A 20,441-nucleotide genomic window follows, 5' to 3' on the forward strand; every position below is an offset into this window, starting at 1 on the left:
TCGAGGTTAGTATATTGTGCTTCTGTCTAACAGTGACACAGAAGTGATACCCGGGGTAAACCTACGATCTGCCATCCACTTATCAAGATTCCTTTTGAAGAGAGTCAGTGAGGGACTCTGCCTAACCTGGACTGAGATTTTATTCCAGAGTGAAGGGAGCCTCTGGGTTATGAATCTGTCCCTCCAGCATGTCCTATTTATTTCAGTGCTGAGGTTCAAGTCCCTCTATTTATTTTTTATTTTCACAGACCGTTTTCTGGCGTGCTTTTCTGTTGGCAACACTATGTTGACTACTGAGCTGATAGAATGTCAAGTGCTGCTGTTGTGTCCCCCTGCCCTTCCTTACTTGTGTGTGTTGACTGTAACCCTGCCCCTAACCTCAGCCCTACACGTTACATTATGAAAAACACATTTACTAGCAGTATCACTTATCTGGAGAAGTATGTCTAATAAATAAATGTGTATTATTTATTGTTTTCTTCATTCAAAAAGGAGAGTGTTTGCTGTTTTTTTTTTTCAATTGGTTTATTGTTGAGAATTTTTGTGGCTGGTGAATGCAAGTGCAAACATGCAGAAGTCCGTGTACTCATTGTTGATTTCTCTGCACGTAAAGTTATTTAGCTGTATTCTCACTCACTCACTCACTCACTCACTCACTCACTCACTCACTCACTCACTCACTCACTCACTCACTCACACTCACACTCACACTCACACACACACACACACACACACACACACACACACACACACACACACACACACACACACACACACACACATTTGTATGTATACTTTGATTAAGGAGCTTGATTTGAAACCGTGAATTTTTACAGTATTCTGTGATTTGAACATTAATGTAGTTTTATATTTCTGTACTGTTTGTTATTGCATATTGTTTTACCTTTCAGTGTTAGTGGAAAAATGTTCTTCTACGAATCTGTTCTCTGAATATTTTCTTCTTCTTCTTTTACTCATTAAATTTATTTCCATTGTTCCCAGGTTGTAGTTAAAGGACTTTAGAACCAGCCCACCTTCTCAGTTAAGAATAAGTAAATACATGATGTAAATAAAATGTGTGTGTGAAAATATAAACTAAGTAAATCTGTGTGTGTGTGTATGTCATCATTATCATCAGTGCCTTTGTGATCCCATTTTTCTACATGGGTAGGGGGGTGTCTTGTCAACTCTCTTGTTTCATTGCCACTCTCCTACCTTCTTTGACAGTCATACCTGACTGTTGCAGGCCTTCTCTCACACAATGCATTGATCTCTTTGTTGGTCACCCTTGGTTGCTCTTGTCTTCTTCCTGTCTGTCCCGAATCATCTTCACCAGATTGTCTTCTGCTTTCCTGGACTTGTGCCCAAACCACCGTTGTCTGTTCTCTGATTGGAGCTTTTTTGGGCTTCTGCCCCGATGTCTTTATTTCTTTATGTGTTTCAGCGTGCATCCTACCACCTATCTCAGGCACTTCATCTCCATCACCTGCAACTTCCTCATCTGCTCTGCCTCTTCTGCCCAGGTTTCTATACCATACAGTAGTACTGGTCACACCACTGTTTTGTACACCTTACATTTCAGCTTCTTTGTCCTCCTTCTGACACACACTACCCCTGACACTCTGTGCCGGTTGGCTGCAGCCCCTATGAGTCTAACCTTGACCTCCTCACCACCCAGGTTTCTGTACCATACAGTAGTACTGGTCACACCACTGTTTTGTACACCTTACATTTCAGCTTCTTTGTCCTTCAGCTTCTTTGTCCTTCTTCTGACACACACTAGCCCTGACAACTCTGTGCCGGTTGGCTGCAGCCCCTATGAGTCTAACCTTGACCTCCTCACCTCCCATATACTTGAAGCTATTGAACTGTTCCACTATTCTCCTTCCATCTCAATTTTCATCTTCTTCTGATTTCCCCCATTTGCTGCCATTACAACTGTCTGATCTGCACTCAGTTTCATCCCATGTGCCTTCATGTTTGCATTCTGTAGATCAGTATGTATGGATACCTTTAAGAAGCTTTCTAGGGACTTGTACAAGTGTATAAATACTGAGCATGTGCGAGCTTGACTGCCATTTTGTAGTAAGCTGTTTGGATGTAAGCATGTATGTCAGTTAATCGGTTCCTTTATAATTTGTAATGCTGCTACCCATCCTGATGTGTTTCTATGTAAAAAAGCACGTAAAAGAACTACCCCGCCTGTTCGTCTTTAATAGTAAACCAAGACAAGCAACACATTCCATACCCCTGTCATCTGCTGAAGTTCTTGTTCATAGCCTGCATGTAAATGCACATCCTATGCATACAGCGGCTTTGTTAATCTGCCCCTACCAGCCTGTTTGCTTAGGTAGTCCATCACCAGTATGAACATCAGTGGGCCCAGAGCTGAATTCTGTTCCATACCTTCTCCACTGGAACCCCTCTGTGAGACCGAACACTGTTCGTACTTGAGTCATTTGGTCATTGTACATAGCTTGCACTAACTCTGCCAATGTTTCTGGGACTTCAAACCACCGCAGTACTGCCCAAATCATCTTTCTTGTAATCTTGTCATATGCTTTCTCCAAGTCTAGGAATGGCCATTTGAACTCGTTCCTCATCTCTTACTCGCAACTATCTGATGTTCTTCGTCTTCCCTTGCTGCAGTCCTGACTATTGGGTATAGTCCGCGTCCCAGTCGGCCCGAATACCAGAGTATGGCGATCGTGGTCATGGCGCTTAGACTGGCGCCAGTACGCCAGGGTACTAATGCGCATGACCGGCGCCATTCCTCAGTCTTTTGCCGCATGGTCCGATGCAGAAGCAATTTTGGCGAGTGCAGGTTGGCGTTTGAGATTTTCCGAAACCGGAGTTTCAGACCGAAAACAGAGTTGGCTAAGTAACTCCGTTGGGAACATTTTGGTTTTTCTTGCCTCAGTATTTAACCGGATGTCAGAAAAAGTGAATAACTGTATTTCTTGTGGGAAGCAGATACGCATAGGGATTATCATACATTGTGTATACCTTGTTTAGGGCCTGAGCACGACGTTGTTGGTTGCCGCTCTTGTGCTAGATTTAACAAGCGCACTATTAAGAGGAGGCTTGATTGTGCTAGGTTAGTGTTTGGGAAGCGTTGTAATTATAATATGCCGTCGGATGCTCCGGCCTGCTTCATCCAAGAAGCGCAAGGACAAAACAGTGAAGCCTAGGGTGAGGAACCGCAGTCCCGGACGCCGGTCCTTTAGAAGGCTCAGGGAGCCAGAGGTTTTGCCAGGAGTCTCTATGGAGTCTCAGGCAGATACTTTACTGTTACAGGATGTGCCCTCTCAGGAGGTAGGCCAGGCTGAGGGGCTTCTCAGGTAACTGTTCTTCCCTCTCTTCCCAAGGTAGTTAGGGCCTCTCCTTCTGTTGCCAAAGCTTCTTTTAGAGGTAGGCCAAGTTCAGCTTCTGTGGGGCTTCTCCTAGCATTTCGGCTCTGTGCCTAAGAAACATATGCTTAAAATGGCAGAAGATTTGATTACTCTGATTAGAGGTTCTATGCCCCCACCTGATAAGAGGCCTAGGGTGGAACAGGAGTTTGATAGTTTTGAACAGTGTTCACAGGCTTCAGAGTCTTCTGTGGAAGACTCGCAAGAGTTTCCTACTTATTCTGATTCTGATGTGGATGATTCCACCCCTTCAGCTTCTCCTCCTGAGGATTTTTCATTTTCAGAGACTCTTCACTCCATGAGGGAGCACTTTAAATGGGAAGGCCAAGATTACTCTGACTCCAGAAAAGGCTTAGGGAATTCTTGTTTTTGCCCCAGCATAGGCCCTTAGCTATTCCTCCTGTGTTGAATGTGGTGGAGGATGTTTTGCAGAGGCTTCTCTGAACCCTGACTCCTTGCCTCCTGCTCCTGTTAAGCCTGATAGGTATTATAGGGTGCCCGAAGCTCATAAGTATTTGTTTAAGAGTCCCAGGCGGACCCAGAAACTGTTTCTCAGGGGCCTAAAGGTGTTAAAGCTTCTGTGGTTAAAAATCCTGTACCCTCTGATAAAGAGGCAAGGGCTTTGGATAGGTGGGGTAAGAAAGTATATACTTCTTCCACTCTAGCCATGAGGGCGTTGAATTGTCAGTTTCATATGCTGAAATATCAAAATTATCTCCTTTCACAATTGAAATCTAAGGTGGATGCTTTGGCGGAAGGTATTGAGTGTAAAGAATTGCTGGATTTGGTTCATGTGTCTGAACAAGTGGGTAAGCATTCTTTGCAGTGTGGTTTTGATGCTGTTCAGGCCTCCTCGAGGGTGGCTGCTACTAGTTCTGTTCTTCGCAGACATGCCTGGTTGAAGGATCAGAATTTAGCTGAGCATGTTAAGACTAGGATTTTGGATGCTCCTTTACAGTCTGATGTGTTGTTTGGACCGCCTGTGGAAGCAGTTTTAAAGAAAATGGAGGACAAAGCTAAGTCTATGCAGACTGTTAAAGATTTTGCAGGTGCAGCCTCCAAGTTTAGTAGAAATTGGCCTGCTAAGGGGTGGACATATCCTGCTTATGGTTCCCAGTCTAGGGGTAGGTCTAGACGTGGTAGGGGCAGGGCTCAAGGTTCTTTAGGCCTAGATCAGACAGTTCACCTGCTCAGACTTCTGGTGAGGGCAGGGGTCAGTCCTTTCGTAGCAGAACCAATGACCTGCCTTTTCAGCTGCCAGTGGACTCTCGCCTGGCAGCTCCTTTGGGAGGAAGATTGTCTCTTTTCAAAGAAAATTGGGATTTAATCACTCAAGACAGATGGGTGCTGGATATTATTCATCACGGTTACAGATTTTATTTCCACACAATGCCCCTTTCAAAGGCATGCCAGATGTTCCTCCTCCACAAAGAAAAGAGGCTCACAAGCAAGTTTCTCAGTTACTCCAGATAGGGGCCATTCAGCCAGTCCCTGTATCAGAAAGGGGCTTCGATTTTATTCTCGCCTGTTCCTAGTACCAAAGAAGGGGAACACGTGGAGACCAATTCTGGATTTATCTATCCTCAACACTTATCTGGACATTCCCAAGTTCAAGATGTTGACGTTACAGCAACTGTTACCTCTGCTGGGCAAGGATCACTGGATGGTAACTTTGGATCTCAAGGAAGCTTACCTTCATGTGCCTATAAGGCTAAGTTGCAGAAAGTATCTGCGTTTCAACTGGAGATTTTCATTATCAGTTCTCTGCATTGCCCTTTGGCTTATCTACTGCGCCCAGAGTATTCACAAAGGTTCTGGCTCCAGTGATAGCTTACTTCAGGCTTCAAGGCATTCAAATCTATCCTTACTTGGACGACTGCCTGATTCTGGCTCAAGAAAAGGAACACCTTCTACAGCATCTGAATATGTCATAGCAGTGCTAAGATGCCTAGGGTATTCTGTGAACGAAATAAAGTCCAGTCTAGTACCCTCTCAAGACATGTGCTTTCTGGGTGTGAGACTGAATACAGCAGCTCAGATGGCCTTTTTAACCCCCGACAAACAAAAGAGTCTGTCACTTTACTTCCATCAACTATCTCATCAGTCCGTGCTGACTGCAAGGACAGTCCTTCAAGCATTAGGGTTCATGGCATCTTGTATTCTGGTGCTTCCCAATGCCAAACTGCATATGAGGAAGCTGCAATGGTATCTCAAAAATGTATGGACACAGCACTGCCAAGATTTGGACACTGTCATTCAAATAATACCTTGCCTTCAAAAGGAATTCTTGTGGTGGGCTCAGGAATGTCACCTAAACAAGGGACTCTCTGTGACCCGGCCAGAGGCGAGTCAGATTTTAACGACAGATGCCTCGGACACTGCTTGGGGAGCTCATCTAAATGGAAAGTGGATACAAGACAAGTGGCCTGCCAGACTACAGCATCTACATATCAACATGAAGGAGATGTTAGCAGTCCAGTTTGCATTGATGGCTCAAGGAGTTACTTCTTCCAGGGCAGGTGTTGATTCTGACAGACAACACAACTGTCATGTGGTACATCAACAAGCAAGGGGAACACATTCTTATCCTCTATGCAGGCAAGCAATGATTTTATGGGAGACTGCGTTAAGCCTGCAACTGACTCTTCAGGTAAGGTTTCTGCCAGGAGCACAGAACTCCCTAGCAGATGTATTAAGCAGACAAATCATGGATCCCCACGGTGGAAACTGGATCTTCATGTATTTCAGAAATTGACAGTGTCATGGGGAACTCCAGACATAGATCTGTTCGCTTCTCCACTAAACCACCAGCTGCCAAAGTATTGCACAAAGGGATTTCATCACACAGCTTGGAAAGTGGATGCTCTGTCTTTCAGTTGGAAAAACCTTCATGTCTATGCCTTTCCACCTCTACCTCTTCTTCCAAAGGTATTACTAAAGGTCAGACAAGACAGGCCAAGGATGATTTTGATAGCTCCAGATTGGCCTCGGCAACACTGGTACCCACTTCTAAGGAGTCTTGTAAAGAAGCCTCCATGGCCTTTACCTCTGATTCCTCATCTGTTATCTCAGAAGGACGGTCATCTGCTCAATGTCAAGCTTCAATCTCTTCATCTCACAGCTTGGCATATTCTGTGTTGAAGCACGGTAGGTCTCAGCTTCCTCAACAAGTTTTAAATGTGATTATGGAAGCTAGAAGGCCTAGTACTAGGAGAGTGTACGCAGAAAATGGAAGAGATTTTTATTTTGGAGTACAGCAAAGAATTTGGAGATTTCAGAGCCTAATTTGAGTGTGGCTCTTCAATATCTTACTGAATTATTGGACAAAGGTTTGTCCTTCTCTTCCATAAAGATTCATGCTGCAGCAATTTCAGCTCACTATGATTGTGACCCACCTTTGTTTTCGCATCCTTTGTTCAAGCAGTTTCTTAGAGGGGCAAAGAATATAAGACCCCCACGTAGAGCTCCTACTCCTGCTTGGGATCTCAATTTTGTGTTGGAAAAACTTACTCTACAACCTTTTGAGCCTGCAGCTACTGCTGAATTGAAATATTTGTCATGGAAGACTGCTTTTCTGTTGGCTATTACTTCTGCAAGAAGGGTGTCTGAGTTGCAGGCCCTTATGGCAGTAGAGCCCTTTTGGTTTTCCATAAGGACAGGGTTTCATTACGCACTAATCCTTCCTTTATGAAGGTGGTTTCTAGTGTGGCTTTAAACCAAACTATTCATTTGCCTACGTTTTTGCAGATCCTCAAAATAAAGGGGAAAAGATTTTGCACACTTTAGATGTACACAGGCAATTGCGTTATTATTTGAGCAGGACTAAAGATTTTAGGCAGTCTCAGCAGTTACTTGTTTCTTTGCTTTGAGTTCACAGGGCAAGCCTGTGTCAAAACAAACTATTTCTAGGTGGATTGGCTTTTGCATTGCATTTTGTTATTCCCATCATGGCAAAGAGGTTCCAGCTGGGATTAGGCCTCATTCCACTAGGGCTACTGCCACTTCAACAGCATTTCTAAGGGGTGGCAACTAAGGATATTCTGGAAGCAGCTACTTGGAGTTCAGTGCATACTTTCTCTAGGCATTATCACCTGCCTATATACTCTAAGACTAGAGCTGGTTTTGCCACAGCTGTTTTACAAGGCATGTTGTCAGCTCCTGCTACTTTATAATTTGCCAGCCTCCCTTACCTCTGCTTTGGGATTCTACCCAATAGTCAGGACTGCAGCAAGGGAAGACGAAGAACATAGTACAGTTTTGTACCTACCATAAATGTAGATGTTCGAGGATTCCCTTGCTGCTCGACTCCTCCTTCCCTCTGTGTTTCAGGGTGGTTGTGTAGGTGAGTTTACATGCTTATATTTTTGTATATATATTACTGTATATATTGTACATGTTTATTGGTGCAGGTTGTTTTTGGGACTTGTCTTTTTGGGTCTTCTGACATCTGGGGCAAGAAAAGACTGAGGAAATGACGTCGGTCATGCGCATTAGTACCCTGACGTACTGACGTCAGTCTAAGGCGCCATGACCGACGTCAGCCTTATACTCTGGTATTCGGGCCGACTGGGACGCGGACTATACCCAATAGTCAGGACTGCAGCAAGGGAATCCTCGAACATCTACATTTATGGTAGGTACAAAACTGTACTTTTCACTGCAAACATAGGGTCATTTGTGCTGCGTCCTGATCAGAATTTGATCTTCTTGCCTCTTATTTTATGCTTGCTACTCTAATTCATTTGTCAGCCACCCTCTCTAAAACTTTCATGCTTTACGGGAGGAGTTTGATACCTCTACTGCCCAAAGTTCTGAATGTCTCTTTGTTCTTGTACACTGGCACTAGCATGCTAGTTATCCAGTCATCTGTGATATGCCTGTCTTTCCATAGTGCTATGAATCCCCTCTGGATCCATCTCTCCCTTAAGTTACCCAACATCATGCTTGTATCTGCTTTGACCTCATGTGAGCTTGTGACTTTCCCTGACTTCTCTTTCCTAAGTGGTGTTCTTTTTTTTTATAGGGTGAGCTCCGCTTACCTTTCATAGTAGGCTTCGTCTGTTTTTTTTTTTCTTTCATTCAGAAACAGCTGGAAGTACTCCTTCCATTTGATTTTGAGGACTTGTGAGCAGATTTTTGCTGGCATTCCTTATGAAGGGCACCTGATGAATATTTTATTTATCTTTCTATCTTTGCTGTGCAACCTGGTAAAGTTTCTTTGAACCATCTGCCAAGTTACTTTCCAGAAGCTGATAGGGTGCCTCCGTTGTTTTGTTCATGGATATTGCAGCTGCTCTCTTTGCCTCTTTGTTACCAACTGGTGTTCTTTCTTTGACTGGACCTTCTTCTCTATCTCCCACTTTGTCCTGTATTGCTCCTTTCGTTTGATGGCTTCTTGGACTTTTGCATTCCACCACCAGCTTTCCTTATGTACTTTGTTTCCATACCTGGGTTGGCGATGTACCTGATCTATAGTGCTAACGCTTGTTTTTGAGGCCCTGCCATTCTTCTTCCTCTCTACCTATTTCCTTTTCTTGAGGTGCTAGAGGATGACTTTGCAGTTGCTGATTCTACCACAAGGTGAGCTTTAAAAGCTTGTTACTGTCATGAGTTGCTGAATGAATTTTACTACTGCTTGGCTGGTAATTTTGTTTTGTCTTCAGTTGCCAGCTTTAGGATTTTACTGAATTAAGTCCACTTAAATTAATTGTTTAACAGTGGAGTTCTGTAAATTTTGACCATGTTTTCATTTCTTTGCAGTCCCAGTAATTGCTGGTACTACTAAAGCAGCCTCTAGTACAGAATATTTTCATTTTATACCTGTAGGAGCCAATGCATGCAGCAAAATGTTTACTGAGAAAGTAATTGGAAGCGACTGCACTTCAGAATAAAATGTGCTTAGCTGTTCTTGTTGTAGCACGTAATCTGGACAAAATTTACTTGCCTAAGACATAACATTGTTTTCCATGCATTTGTTGTTTTTTTGTATATAGGTGTTTACTAGGCTAACGACCACAAGGGCCTTTATAAGCCTAGCCATGCATCCCAAATCACTGACAAGTTCTGATACCCTTGATAAGTGTAAGCATGGGCCTTGGTGATGAACCATTTACAGGTTACCTGTTTGCATCAGAGACATAGGTGCCAAACCAAGGATGAATTTCTGGTTTCCCATCCAATTGTCCAAGTTGCACTTGAATTGGATTAGGGAGGAACTCTGCTTCATATGGATGAGGAACCTGTTCCATATACGGGGTAATCTCTGGGATACATACCTGTCTCTCCAGCAGGTCCTATTTATGTCACAGGCAAGGTTTAAGTCTTTAGAACGGGTAATTCTGGTATTGTTTGTGTGGATATGCAGGAGGTCCATCAGAGTTGGGTCTGACAGTGCCCTGTATGCCAGACATAGATCTCTCCTCAAAAGCCTGTAGGAGACAGAATACAGGGAATGAGGCAGTCTGTGTAGGACATATTACTTATGCCCTGTATTCTTTTAGTGAGGAACCTCTGTGGACAGAATTATCGACCCAGGTGGAACTTGAACCCACAATCTCCAGCTCTAGAGGCTGATGCCTTATTCATTAGGCCACTGGGCCCTGCTTTATATGTTGAACCTTTCCCTTTCATGTGATCTTAGGATATTTTGACCTGTTATTATACAAGTCTTTTTTATTCTCTTTTGAGTAATATTGCTTCAGTTTAACTTTCTCTTAGAATTTTGAAGTTATTTTCACTTAAATTCATTCATGTGCTTTAACATGTGGAACCTTTATTTGTTTCTATGGCTGTATTAGTATCTTGAAGTTGTTCCCCAACTGTGCCTTGGATGAAGTAGACTCCATTGTTCGAACTTTTATTTCAGGATGTAATTCATCCAGTTACAGATGGATAAGTTCATCAGAAAGTACTAGGTTAGCCATTTTAAGCCTAGTAACTAACATTGTGGAGTAACCTGTTTACAAAACCAATAACCAAAAAAAGAACTGGGCCACTAGATTCTCCAGTCAGGACCAATTACTTGCTAAATTAACGCACCAAAGTACTCAAACCAGACATAAATATAAAGACATGTTTAATGTTAATCTCTTTCATTTCTTCTGATGAAGTCCATTTTACAGTTAATTGGAGTAGATAAGATTGTGGTGAGATTAAAGAGTGTCACGGCTGCTTTCATATATGGGCTATTTTAGTTCAGCCATTGTAGCCAAACAATAAATGGTGTAAGCAAATCATTTGAAATAAAGAAACATTTTGAACCTAAATTGATGTACATAACTGAGGTTGTGTTGTAATCATTGCAACCATAAAATATAATAAGCTTTAACGCAATGTGTTGTTGAACCGAAACCTAAGTTTATAGAATGATACTTGGCTATTGGCCCGAAGGCCCTTAAAAGCCTAGCCAAGAATTTCGCCCATGTTCCCTCAAAGTCAGCACCTGTTTCCCCTGTCCAGCAGGGACACAGGTGGGATCCCAGTGAATTGTGAAATTGATGCAGATTTGGATAAAGCACCGAGAGACAGATATTTTCTAGAGGTATTTGCAGCGAAACATGTTAAAGAAAGCTGTTATTTAAATAGAATTTAATGTTTTGAAGAGCAATTGAGATTTTACCAAGTATAGCAACAGCATAGACCCTGAACATTTGAGGAAGCAGGAGGCGTGTATTGCTGTAGTATGTAAAGCTAAAATTCAGAAAAATGTAAACAGTTTTGTTATTGTTGTGGCAGAAAACAAAGATTGCAAGACTATAACTCTGTGGAGAAAAAAATAATAATTTTGGGAATCTAAGACCTAAAAGCAGGGTAGGTCTTTACAAGATGTAATCTTAAGTAAGAGAAAAAGGTCTCAAGCAGAAAACCTGCATCTAAAGAGGAAAGAGAGTTGCCATTGCTTTTATTGATAAATGTCAAGGGAAATGGATTATTTATATATATGACTTTCAGGTGAATGATAAAAACTTATTATGAGGACCAATAAAAGTGGGCCGCAGAACTGATTATTTTGAAGAAATTGTTGCATTTAGTGTTTCCAGTAACATCATTGGAATCCACACCAGTTAAACTGTCACATACACGGTTTAGTTTTTATACTAGTCCAGACTATCATTACCGTGTGCTACGAAAAGCAGCAACAGAATTTGACATTAATGATGATGAAGGGTACAGGAACAGTTCTGAATTGCAGGAATTGTTTCCAAAAGGTAATGTAGAATTGAGAACTTTTGTGTGCTGAAAGAGTTAACCATAGAGGGGAAGTACTTGGAATACATGCTGAAGTGTTTTTGAGAGGTGCTGGGTACATTGTGTTTTGAGAGATCTTCCATTTTCAAGAATCTGAAAGCCACTCCAAAGTTCTGTAGGTCAGGAGACTTCCCCCCACTGTATGCAATGAGTGAGAGAGTTACAAGGATTGCAAAAAACACATTTTATCTATCCTACAAGGCATAGTGAATGCACTTTTTGTTCCAGCAGTAGGGAGGTACATGTTTGTCTGCTTACGCTTCTAGCACTTTCTGTTCAGCAGCAAGTTGCATCAGAGGTGGCCTGTCGTTTTATCAGCTTATGACTTCCAGAATCTTCTGATAAAGTAGCATAAGGAATAATAAGCATATCTGTGCAAAGAGGTACAGCTCTAAGATACTTGCCATAAGCACTGTATGCCCACACATGTGCGCATCTTTCCCTGCTTTATCTTGTTACCCTCGTGTACCGTGTGATGCCTGACATTTACCAGACTATTGTGCTTTAGACACATGTACTCTGTACAGTGTTAAACATCCTTGTAGTATATTTTGCATCTGTCTTTGGTAAGTTTTGCCTGCCAGCTGCCAGGGATCAGCAGCTTTGTGGACACCAAGGTTGTATATGGTAGGCTGATTCTTGACAATACTGACTGTGCTTGCATACAGTTATGTACGTAGCTACACACAAGTCAGCAGTGAAATTTTAGGTTGTATCACTGAGGGTGAGGCTTAATGTTGGTTGCCACTGTGACACTTCAAGCTTCATTGATTTTATTCATGCTGTAACAGCAAGTGTTAGTTATTGCAGAGTTTGCATTACTGCCTTGCACGTACTTTTTAAATGTTTTGTTTTGGATTGTTTTTGGATTTCAGAGGAGGACTTGCAAGTGGCAGCTGTTCTTCTTTCTGAAATCTAAATTTCTAAACTGCTCTTTTTTGGCTATAGTTTACCACTGCCAGTAAGACTTTCTTTAGATGATCAGTTTTGTTGCTTTGAGGGTCTTTGTAGAAGAAGGATATAATTTGAAACTTTCATTTTTTTGGAAATTCATTTTCAGGAACCATACCATTTTGGATAAAGGATAGCACTAAAATGACTACTATTTAACTTCCGTCTAAGTTGTGGGGTGCCAGGTTACTGATTTTGCGACTGTTGTAGACCATGGACAGAGAAAGAGTTGTGATATTACACTGCTCCATTTGTCCTTTCTTCAGGAACACATGGCAGTCCTTGTACTTCACTAGTAGCTAGCTAGATGCCATCCTTAATTGGATTAGAATGTGGAGTAAGTGGCAGAAGTGAGACTACAACCATACATGCCACTGTTAAACCCTGCACTGCTCTTAGCCTTCATTCACCTTTTTATCATTTCTAGGGGAAATGGAGTTTTTGTATACAGTGAATTATTGTCTGTGGGTTTTCTGAAATGCTGATATTTATAGAATAGATATTGGCTTTTGTCAGGGTCTTTTATGTTCTAGGGAACATCACATGTATTGAGCTTCCTTTACCGTCCAGTATATTTTCTTTCGAATGCTATTTGCAAGGGGTTACCTGTGCCTGAACTTTAAACTTGAACCTGGTAGCAGCTGACTGAGAATTGCACTGCCAGATTGGTAACTGGATTGGATTGTGCCATTATTGCTGTATTATACCAATTTTGTGTAGTGTGCACTGGCTTCATCTGAAGCCTAGGACAACCTTCAAGGTTCACTTACCGGTGTGTTTATCTCTACACAGTTTGGGTCCTGTGTATCCCAGTTCTTCTGCACAGCTAACCAAGGACCGCTAGTAATTGCCAGGATAGGGCTGCCTCATAAAATCCTCCAAAGCTAGTTATGAAAATAAAATTGCCAAAGATTCCAAAGACAACCACAAGGCATTCTATAGTTATGTCAAGAATCTAAATGGCAATGCTCAGATTTGCTCTGAGCTACAACAGAATGGCATGAAATATACTGATCCCAAGGATATTGCCAATATCCTGGCAGATTGATCTAGTGCCAACTTCACCTCCCTCTCACCCCTTAAAGGGCCCATCTCAATACCAAAAGATTGCCAAATTCCGGTAATCATGGCCATACAGGTAGAAACTGCACTCTCCAAAGCTAAGAATACAGCATTCATGGGAGCAGATGACATCCCGAGTTCTGTACTACATGAACTACAAAATGAACTAGCACCTCACCCAAGTGGCATGTTTAATCATAGTCTCACCAAAGGCTTCGTACCCACTGAGTGGCACACAGCTACAGTTTTCCCAGTCCACAAGGGGGGATCCACCTTGGATCCTGGGAACTACCGTCCCATCAGTCTGATGAGCCTGATCTGTAAGGGCATGGAACGCATTATCATGGAACTTATAAACAAAGACATTGGCAACCTTCAAATACTGGACCCCACGCAGTTTGGGTTCGTGAATGGCCGATCTTGTCTCCTGAACCTGATTGACTACTTCGAATTAGTCTCCAGAGCTGTGGACGAGGGTAAGGCGGTCCACACAGCCTATCTGGACCTCGCCAAGGCCTTCTACACCATCTTCCACTATGGAATCATAGATAAACTACTAAGTTGGGCATAAAATCCCTACGTCACTCGATGGGTTGCCAACTGACTTACTGACAGAACCCAGACTGTAAAAGTAGCCGACTCCAAATCCAGCTCCAGACAAGTGACAAGTGGAGTACCTCAGGGTTCAGTCTTGGGACCGCACTTGTTTGGCATCTACTTCTCTGAAATACAGGCCAACACTAATGGACTCTGGCTAACAAAGTTCGCAGATGACCGCAAACTAGGAGCCATTATTGAATCCCCAAATGAAGTGGATATTCTACAAAAGAGCCTTACAGAAACAGATGCTTGGTGCCAGAGCCATGGACTCAAGCTTAATGCAAAGAAATGTATAGTTATCCCCTTTGGGAAAAACCATGTACCCATGAATTACCACATAGGTGGCAGTAAACTAAACACCGAAAGTGTGATGAGAGATTTAGGGACACGGGTGGGCAGTGGTCTCCCCTTCGAGAACCACGTTGCCACAACAGTCAGAAAATCCTTCTATGTAGCACACCTCATCACTAAGGGCTTTTCATCCAGAAAAAAGGAGGTCATTGTCCGACTGTACTCATCCCTCATTAGACCCATTATAGAGTACAACGCCTCGTTTGGTATGTGCCTCATAAGACATCTGCAACAGCTGGAAAGGCCGCAGAAATACCTCACTAAAAGAATCACTGGCCTAAAGCAGATGCCCTATGCTGACTGTCTAAAAAAAACTCTAGCTATACTCTGTGGCATATCGTCTACTCAGAGGCGATCTCTGCTTAACATACAAGGCCATGTCAAACCCTGAGCTTTTGGACATGCTCCAATTAAAGAAACCCCAGTCCCTCAGAGCCACACACTCCAGGGATCTAAACCTTGTCATCACAATGAACAAAACATGCTGGAGGGATAGGTTCCTGACCCAGAGACTCCCCATACTCTGGAATAGACTTCCCATACATGTCAAGCAGAGCGCCTCCTTGGCCCTCTTCAAAAGGAACCTTGACGATTGGATGGTAGATGGGAAATTCACCCCGGGAAATCATGTCAGTCACCCTGCTAGACAGGGGGTCCAGGGAAGTAAATATTGTGGGAAGAAATATCCAGGGAATTGTTATGGCTGGGCTTGTATAGGCCCTAGGGCCGATAGCCTAGTACCAACCTATGAACCTATGGAGATGTGGAGAATTTGTTTGCATTTGTGAAATTCACTTCCGTAGCACTTACAAGTGTGCTCTGTGGTACATAGACGTCCCTGAAAACATACTTTGGCCATCAGGTTTGCAGCAGCGATGGTGAAGATCTTTAGTGCCCCATACTCCAATTTAATGTTTTTTATTATATTCATATGGTTTTGTTGTATGTTATCCATAGGTAAAAACTAGGCCAGCTGCCCTTGCAGGCCATTTTAAGCCTGGCCATTTTCCCTTTTTGTGCTTGAAATAACCTATCCCATTTGGTTATAGGTTGGCCTTAACCATGCATTGTTCGATAATAATTATATAACACCCCTGATGGGAATAACCAGAATAACCAGAATCACATCATATTTAATTAAGGGGACCCATGCATGGGTTAAAGCATTTAGGAGCTGCCTCTGTCCATTAGTAGCATGGGGGGCAGTCCTGGGGTAAATTGTCTATTTTTCATCCATAGATCTAAGTTGTGCTTGAAAATGGACAGGGATGAAATTTGTTTTATGTGGATGGGGGTATCTGTTCCACAACAGCAATATCCTCTGCAAAGCATACTCTTCCCTCCTAACCATTTTGTTGATTTTGCAGAAGAGGTTTAGATCCCTAAACAGAGTGTTTATGATGCCATTTGACTTGCTGATGTGCAGTAAATCATCAGAGGATGCCTTGTATGCCAGGCACAGGTCACCTGTTAGCACTCTGTAGGATACAGAGTATAGTGAGAGGGCTTTGAGTCAGTTAAAGTAGGATACATTGTTTAGGCCTTTGTATCCTTTTAGTAAGGTATCTCTGGGAGCATTCCAGTTGTTGCATGTGTCTGGACAGGTACATGCCAAAGGGGGGCATTATATTCAGTGGTTGGTCTAATGAGGGCTGAGTAAAGGGAGACAATGACATTCCTAGATCTGGACACAATCCCTTTGTTTATAAGCTGTTCAATATAGAAGGACTTTCTTACAGTGGGTGCATGTTGGTCTGAAATTAGGCCACTGTCCATGTAAGTTCCCTAATCCCCAACAACTTTGGTCAACTATTATTGGCGTATTGTCAGTATGGTAGTTCCCTGGGGTAGCTGACTTCCCAAAGGATACAGTAATGCATTTTTGGAATTTAGTTTCAGACCATGATTTTGAAGTTATTTATTTGAGACAAACCTTCCTGTTGGATGGCTAAGTCATATGGGGGATTCAGTGATTGCTCCTAGCTTGCAATCATGTACAAACATGGTCAGCCAGAGCTCTTTGGTGCTAGCTTTTATTTCAGAAAAGTAGATGCCAGACAGGAAAGGTTCCAGCACAGAAACCTGGGGGACTCCATTGGTGGCTGGTCTCTTTGTGGAGGTAACTTCCCCATTTTGATTACCTGCATCCTCTCTGTGAGCCAGATGGAAATCCAGTGGGTAACATATAGGGCTTTATTCCCAGTTTATTTAGCTTTTCTGCTGTGCCTGAATCCATCCATCCATCCATCCACCCATAACCCATTGTTCTCAGTTTTGCACAAGGGCTCAGGGTGTCACTTCAACAGTGGCAATCATCTAGAGCTGAGATTTACTATGCCCAAATAACCTGATTTTTTTTTTTTTTTTTTTTTTTTTAATGACTGTGCTTTTTAAAAAGAATTTTATTATTTTGTACAGTAACATGCCTCGTTTGATTGATTGAGAATGGATAGAATTACAAGAAACACTGGGTGTAAATGATAGTTACCAGACCAGCTTTATTTTCTTCTGCGTCATCATCAACATAACGTAGCAAGGGGCTGAAAAGAAATGGGCAGCAGCGGTGGGTTTAAGGAGTACCTGCAGAGTCTGCAGTTTAGGGCGTTTTCTGAAAGATAATTCATCTTACCTAGTGTAAGAACATCCTTTATCGTGGGAGTAGGATATGAGAATATAGAGGACTGTCAATTTGCACGACTTTTACTAAAAGGGAAGTGGAAGAACAGCGCACTGTGGGCCATGGGGTAAGAGGGTAAGAAAAAATGGTAGCTCAGGTGACTGTATACCTGTTATCTAGTAGGGAATTATAGACACTGCACGTGTGCAAGGAGACTCACTGTAAGTGACTTAAAGTAGGGGTGGTAACATGGTAAATAGGTTAGTGTGCTGCAGGTAGCTTCCCATTTGGTTGCCATTGTAGGAAAAATTTAGCTGGTGAGGGGAGTGCTTAACTCCTGCCGGCTGATGAGCATCATCTTTGGTAAGATTTGCAAGTAGTTTATATAAGCAAGATCAATTAATTAGAAGGCTTATGTATGTTAATGCAGCAGTCAAATATGAGTAGGAAATTATATGAAGGACTGTTGACATTTCACACGGAGGCACCAGAAGCATTTTCTGAAGACTGAGGAGATGCAGACTCTGAACACCAAAGATGATTATAAAATAAATGTGCTCATCTGATACCTACTTAGAATAAAAAAAACAGGCTGAAACTGGAGAAATCTGTTTATAAAACACAGATAATATGTCTAAAGAACTAACAATAAGTGGCTACTCTAATAGCCTCTTATCTGAAACTAAAAATAAAATTATGGCAGATAGAAATACTACACTAAGACCAATTTATACATATGGCAACCAAGTAACAAATAGAAATGATGATACAAAAATTAGGTTTGTCACTACTTATAATGCACAAACATATTCAGTTAAGAATATTATACAAAAAAATTGGTTAATATTAATGGCTTGTACAAATGTTAAGAAAGTAGTAGGAGAAAGATCCTATTTCTCCTTTAGAAACATGAATAGTCTTAAACAAAAATTATGTTATAAAGATATGAATTTTAATTCTTTTTCTCAAGTAGAGAAACCGGGTACATACAAATGTTTCAACTGCTCTTGTTGTCCTGAAATTAAAGATGGTAACAACTATCAGTTCATACATCCCATAACAAAAAACATTATAATTTCAATATAAAAGCCACTTCTAACACTGCATCAGTAGTATACATGGCTACTTGTACACAATGTACTTCATTCTATATAGGAAAAACTGTGAGAAGGCTAAAAGATAGAATTATTGAACATAGATCAGAAATGAAAAGGGCAATAACTACAAATGCGTTATACAAACACATAAAGGAACAAGGCAATCTACACAGTTTTTCATTTAGAGTCATTTGCATTGTTGACAAAACACTACGAGGTGGGGATATTAATAATATACTTGAATTAAAGGAGTACCAATGGATAGTTAGATTAGAAGCAGACCACTTTCCAGGACTCAATGACATGGTTACATTGAAACCAGTTTTAAAGCATTTACAACAAACCAGGTTATGGTAATATTTTATAAATATGTATATCTGTTTTAACTTGTATAAGTTTTAATGTATAATGATATCTATGTATGTCATGTGACTATTGGGCTGCAAGCCACATGACTATCAGACCCTTATTTATTCAACATGTCTTCCATTGTAGGATTGTAATGCACTGAGGAAGGGTTTTAAACCTGAAAGCTTTGTTATTTGTGTTTTATAAACAGATTTCTCCAGTTTCAGCCTGTTTTTTTAGCTCATCTGATACCTCCCATACTGGGTTTTGTTTTTCAGGTACACTATCTTTATACATTATCTGCAGTAAAGGTCGAAGTTTGCGGCATCCCTTTGCCTTTCTTTTATTTTTTTATTTACTGCTTTTCTTAGTAGCTGAGCTATGCTGATTCAGGGGAGATCTACATGAACTTAATATACCTTTAAGGTAGGTTTCTGTGTACAAGCCAGGTTAGCCCTCGCCAAGTTAGTGCAATGGTAATAGGGAAATATGCCTCTTTAATGAAGTATTATTCTTTAAATCCTTTCAAAATTATAAAAGGGATTTTAATTTCACTGTACTGCGGTTCTTTTAGATTGTGGAATGTGGTTTCTCTCCCTTTACATGCTATGATTTCCTTCTGTTTAGTTCGTATGCGTTTTTTATTTGGCATTTCGTAACCTTTTTGCCTGCTATTCTGAAGGTGTGCACAAAGAGGCACCGACAGAAAACTGCATTATGCCATTCGCTTTTAGCCTTTCAACAGAGACACCTTGAGGGCTGTGTATTTCTGAAGATTGCAGAGGTCTGTTTCAGAGTTTCAAATGCATACCCGAAGGGAGCATGTTGTATGGATCACAGGGGGTTCATATGTTCATACCAGGCTATTAATCAGGTAGATCATTTATAGCATCAAGGTCTAATTTCATCACTACCATACAACTTTGGTAATAACTATTACCTATTTGTTCCCTTTCAATGAAGGTTATAACTGCAGAACTGAATTTCACATCTGGCTTCAGTAATATGTCAGATATTACATTTAGCAATTTTCTACAAGTTTTATTAATTCCATATGCATCATGAAATTCTCAACCATGTAATATTTACAAAAATGGAAAGTAAATGAGAAGCTTTACTTAAATTATGAACGGGTGCCATGGTATTTTATGTCATCACTGTTCTGGCAGCTTGTTTATGCTGGTAAGTTTTTTCTGTTTTCCATTTACGTATGCCCCTAGCTAATTTATCTTAAGTTAGCCCGAGACTGAGTAATGCAACCCTTATATAGAATCCAGCTGTACCCCCTCTGGAAGGAGGATACCTCCAAAATAAATGGCTGTTCTGTTAGAAATAATTATTTTGGTCTGTCAGAAATTCTTGCATAGAGAGTGTATAACGTAATAACATAATCTACTTTGAAAATGTACATGCATTTATTCTGGCTGACATAAGTTTTAACAGGTGTCCAGTTGATGGAAAATCAGACTAGCCAAAAAAAAATCAAACTAGAAAAAAAATGTAACTGCATATCAATCATTAAGCCAGAGAATGGATGCAGTCAGTGTTTGGCCAAGTTTAAAATGGAATTAATCCTAATAAATAATGAGAGAAATGAGGCAGTAGCTAAGGACTGAATCCAGGGAAGGGAGGAAGCAACAAAGTGAGCTGTGATGATGTCAAATGATGCCAGAGGTTTATATGGTTGAAAATTGTATGCAGGGAAGAATTTCTGGAATGTACTTCTCAATTATACTTGCAGTAATCCTTGATAATGCT

At 41.4% G+C, this 20,441-nt stretch overlaps 1 protein-coding gene across 1 annotated transcript in view; it reads left to right on the forward strand.

The window, feature by feature from the left end:
• ERGIC1 (endoplasmic reticulum-golgi intermediate compartment 1) overlaps positions 1–20,441 on the forward strand; it is an 864,031-nt gene that overhangs the window by 44,671 nt on the left and 798,919 nt on the right. The window contains exon 2 of the mRNA XM_044069870.1: positions 11,441–11,617. Within this exon, the coding sequence (XP_043925805.1) occupies positions 11,441–11,617 (177 nt within the window). The remainder of the gene's footprint in view (positions 1–11,440; positions 11,618–20,441) is intronic.

Source organism: Protopterus annectens, chromosome 4.part0 (genome assembly GCF_019279795.1).
Source record: "Protopterus annectens isolate FY-2018-M chromosome 4.part0, PAN1.0, whole genome shotgun sequence".
Lineage (NCBI taxonomy): Eukaryota > Metazoa > Chordata > Ceratodontiformes > Protopteridae > Protopterus > Protopterus annectens.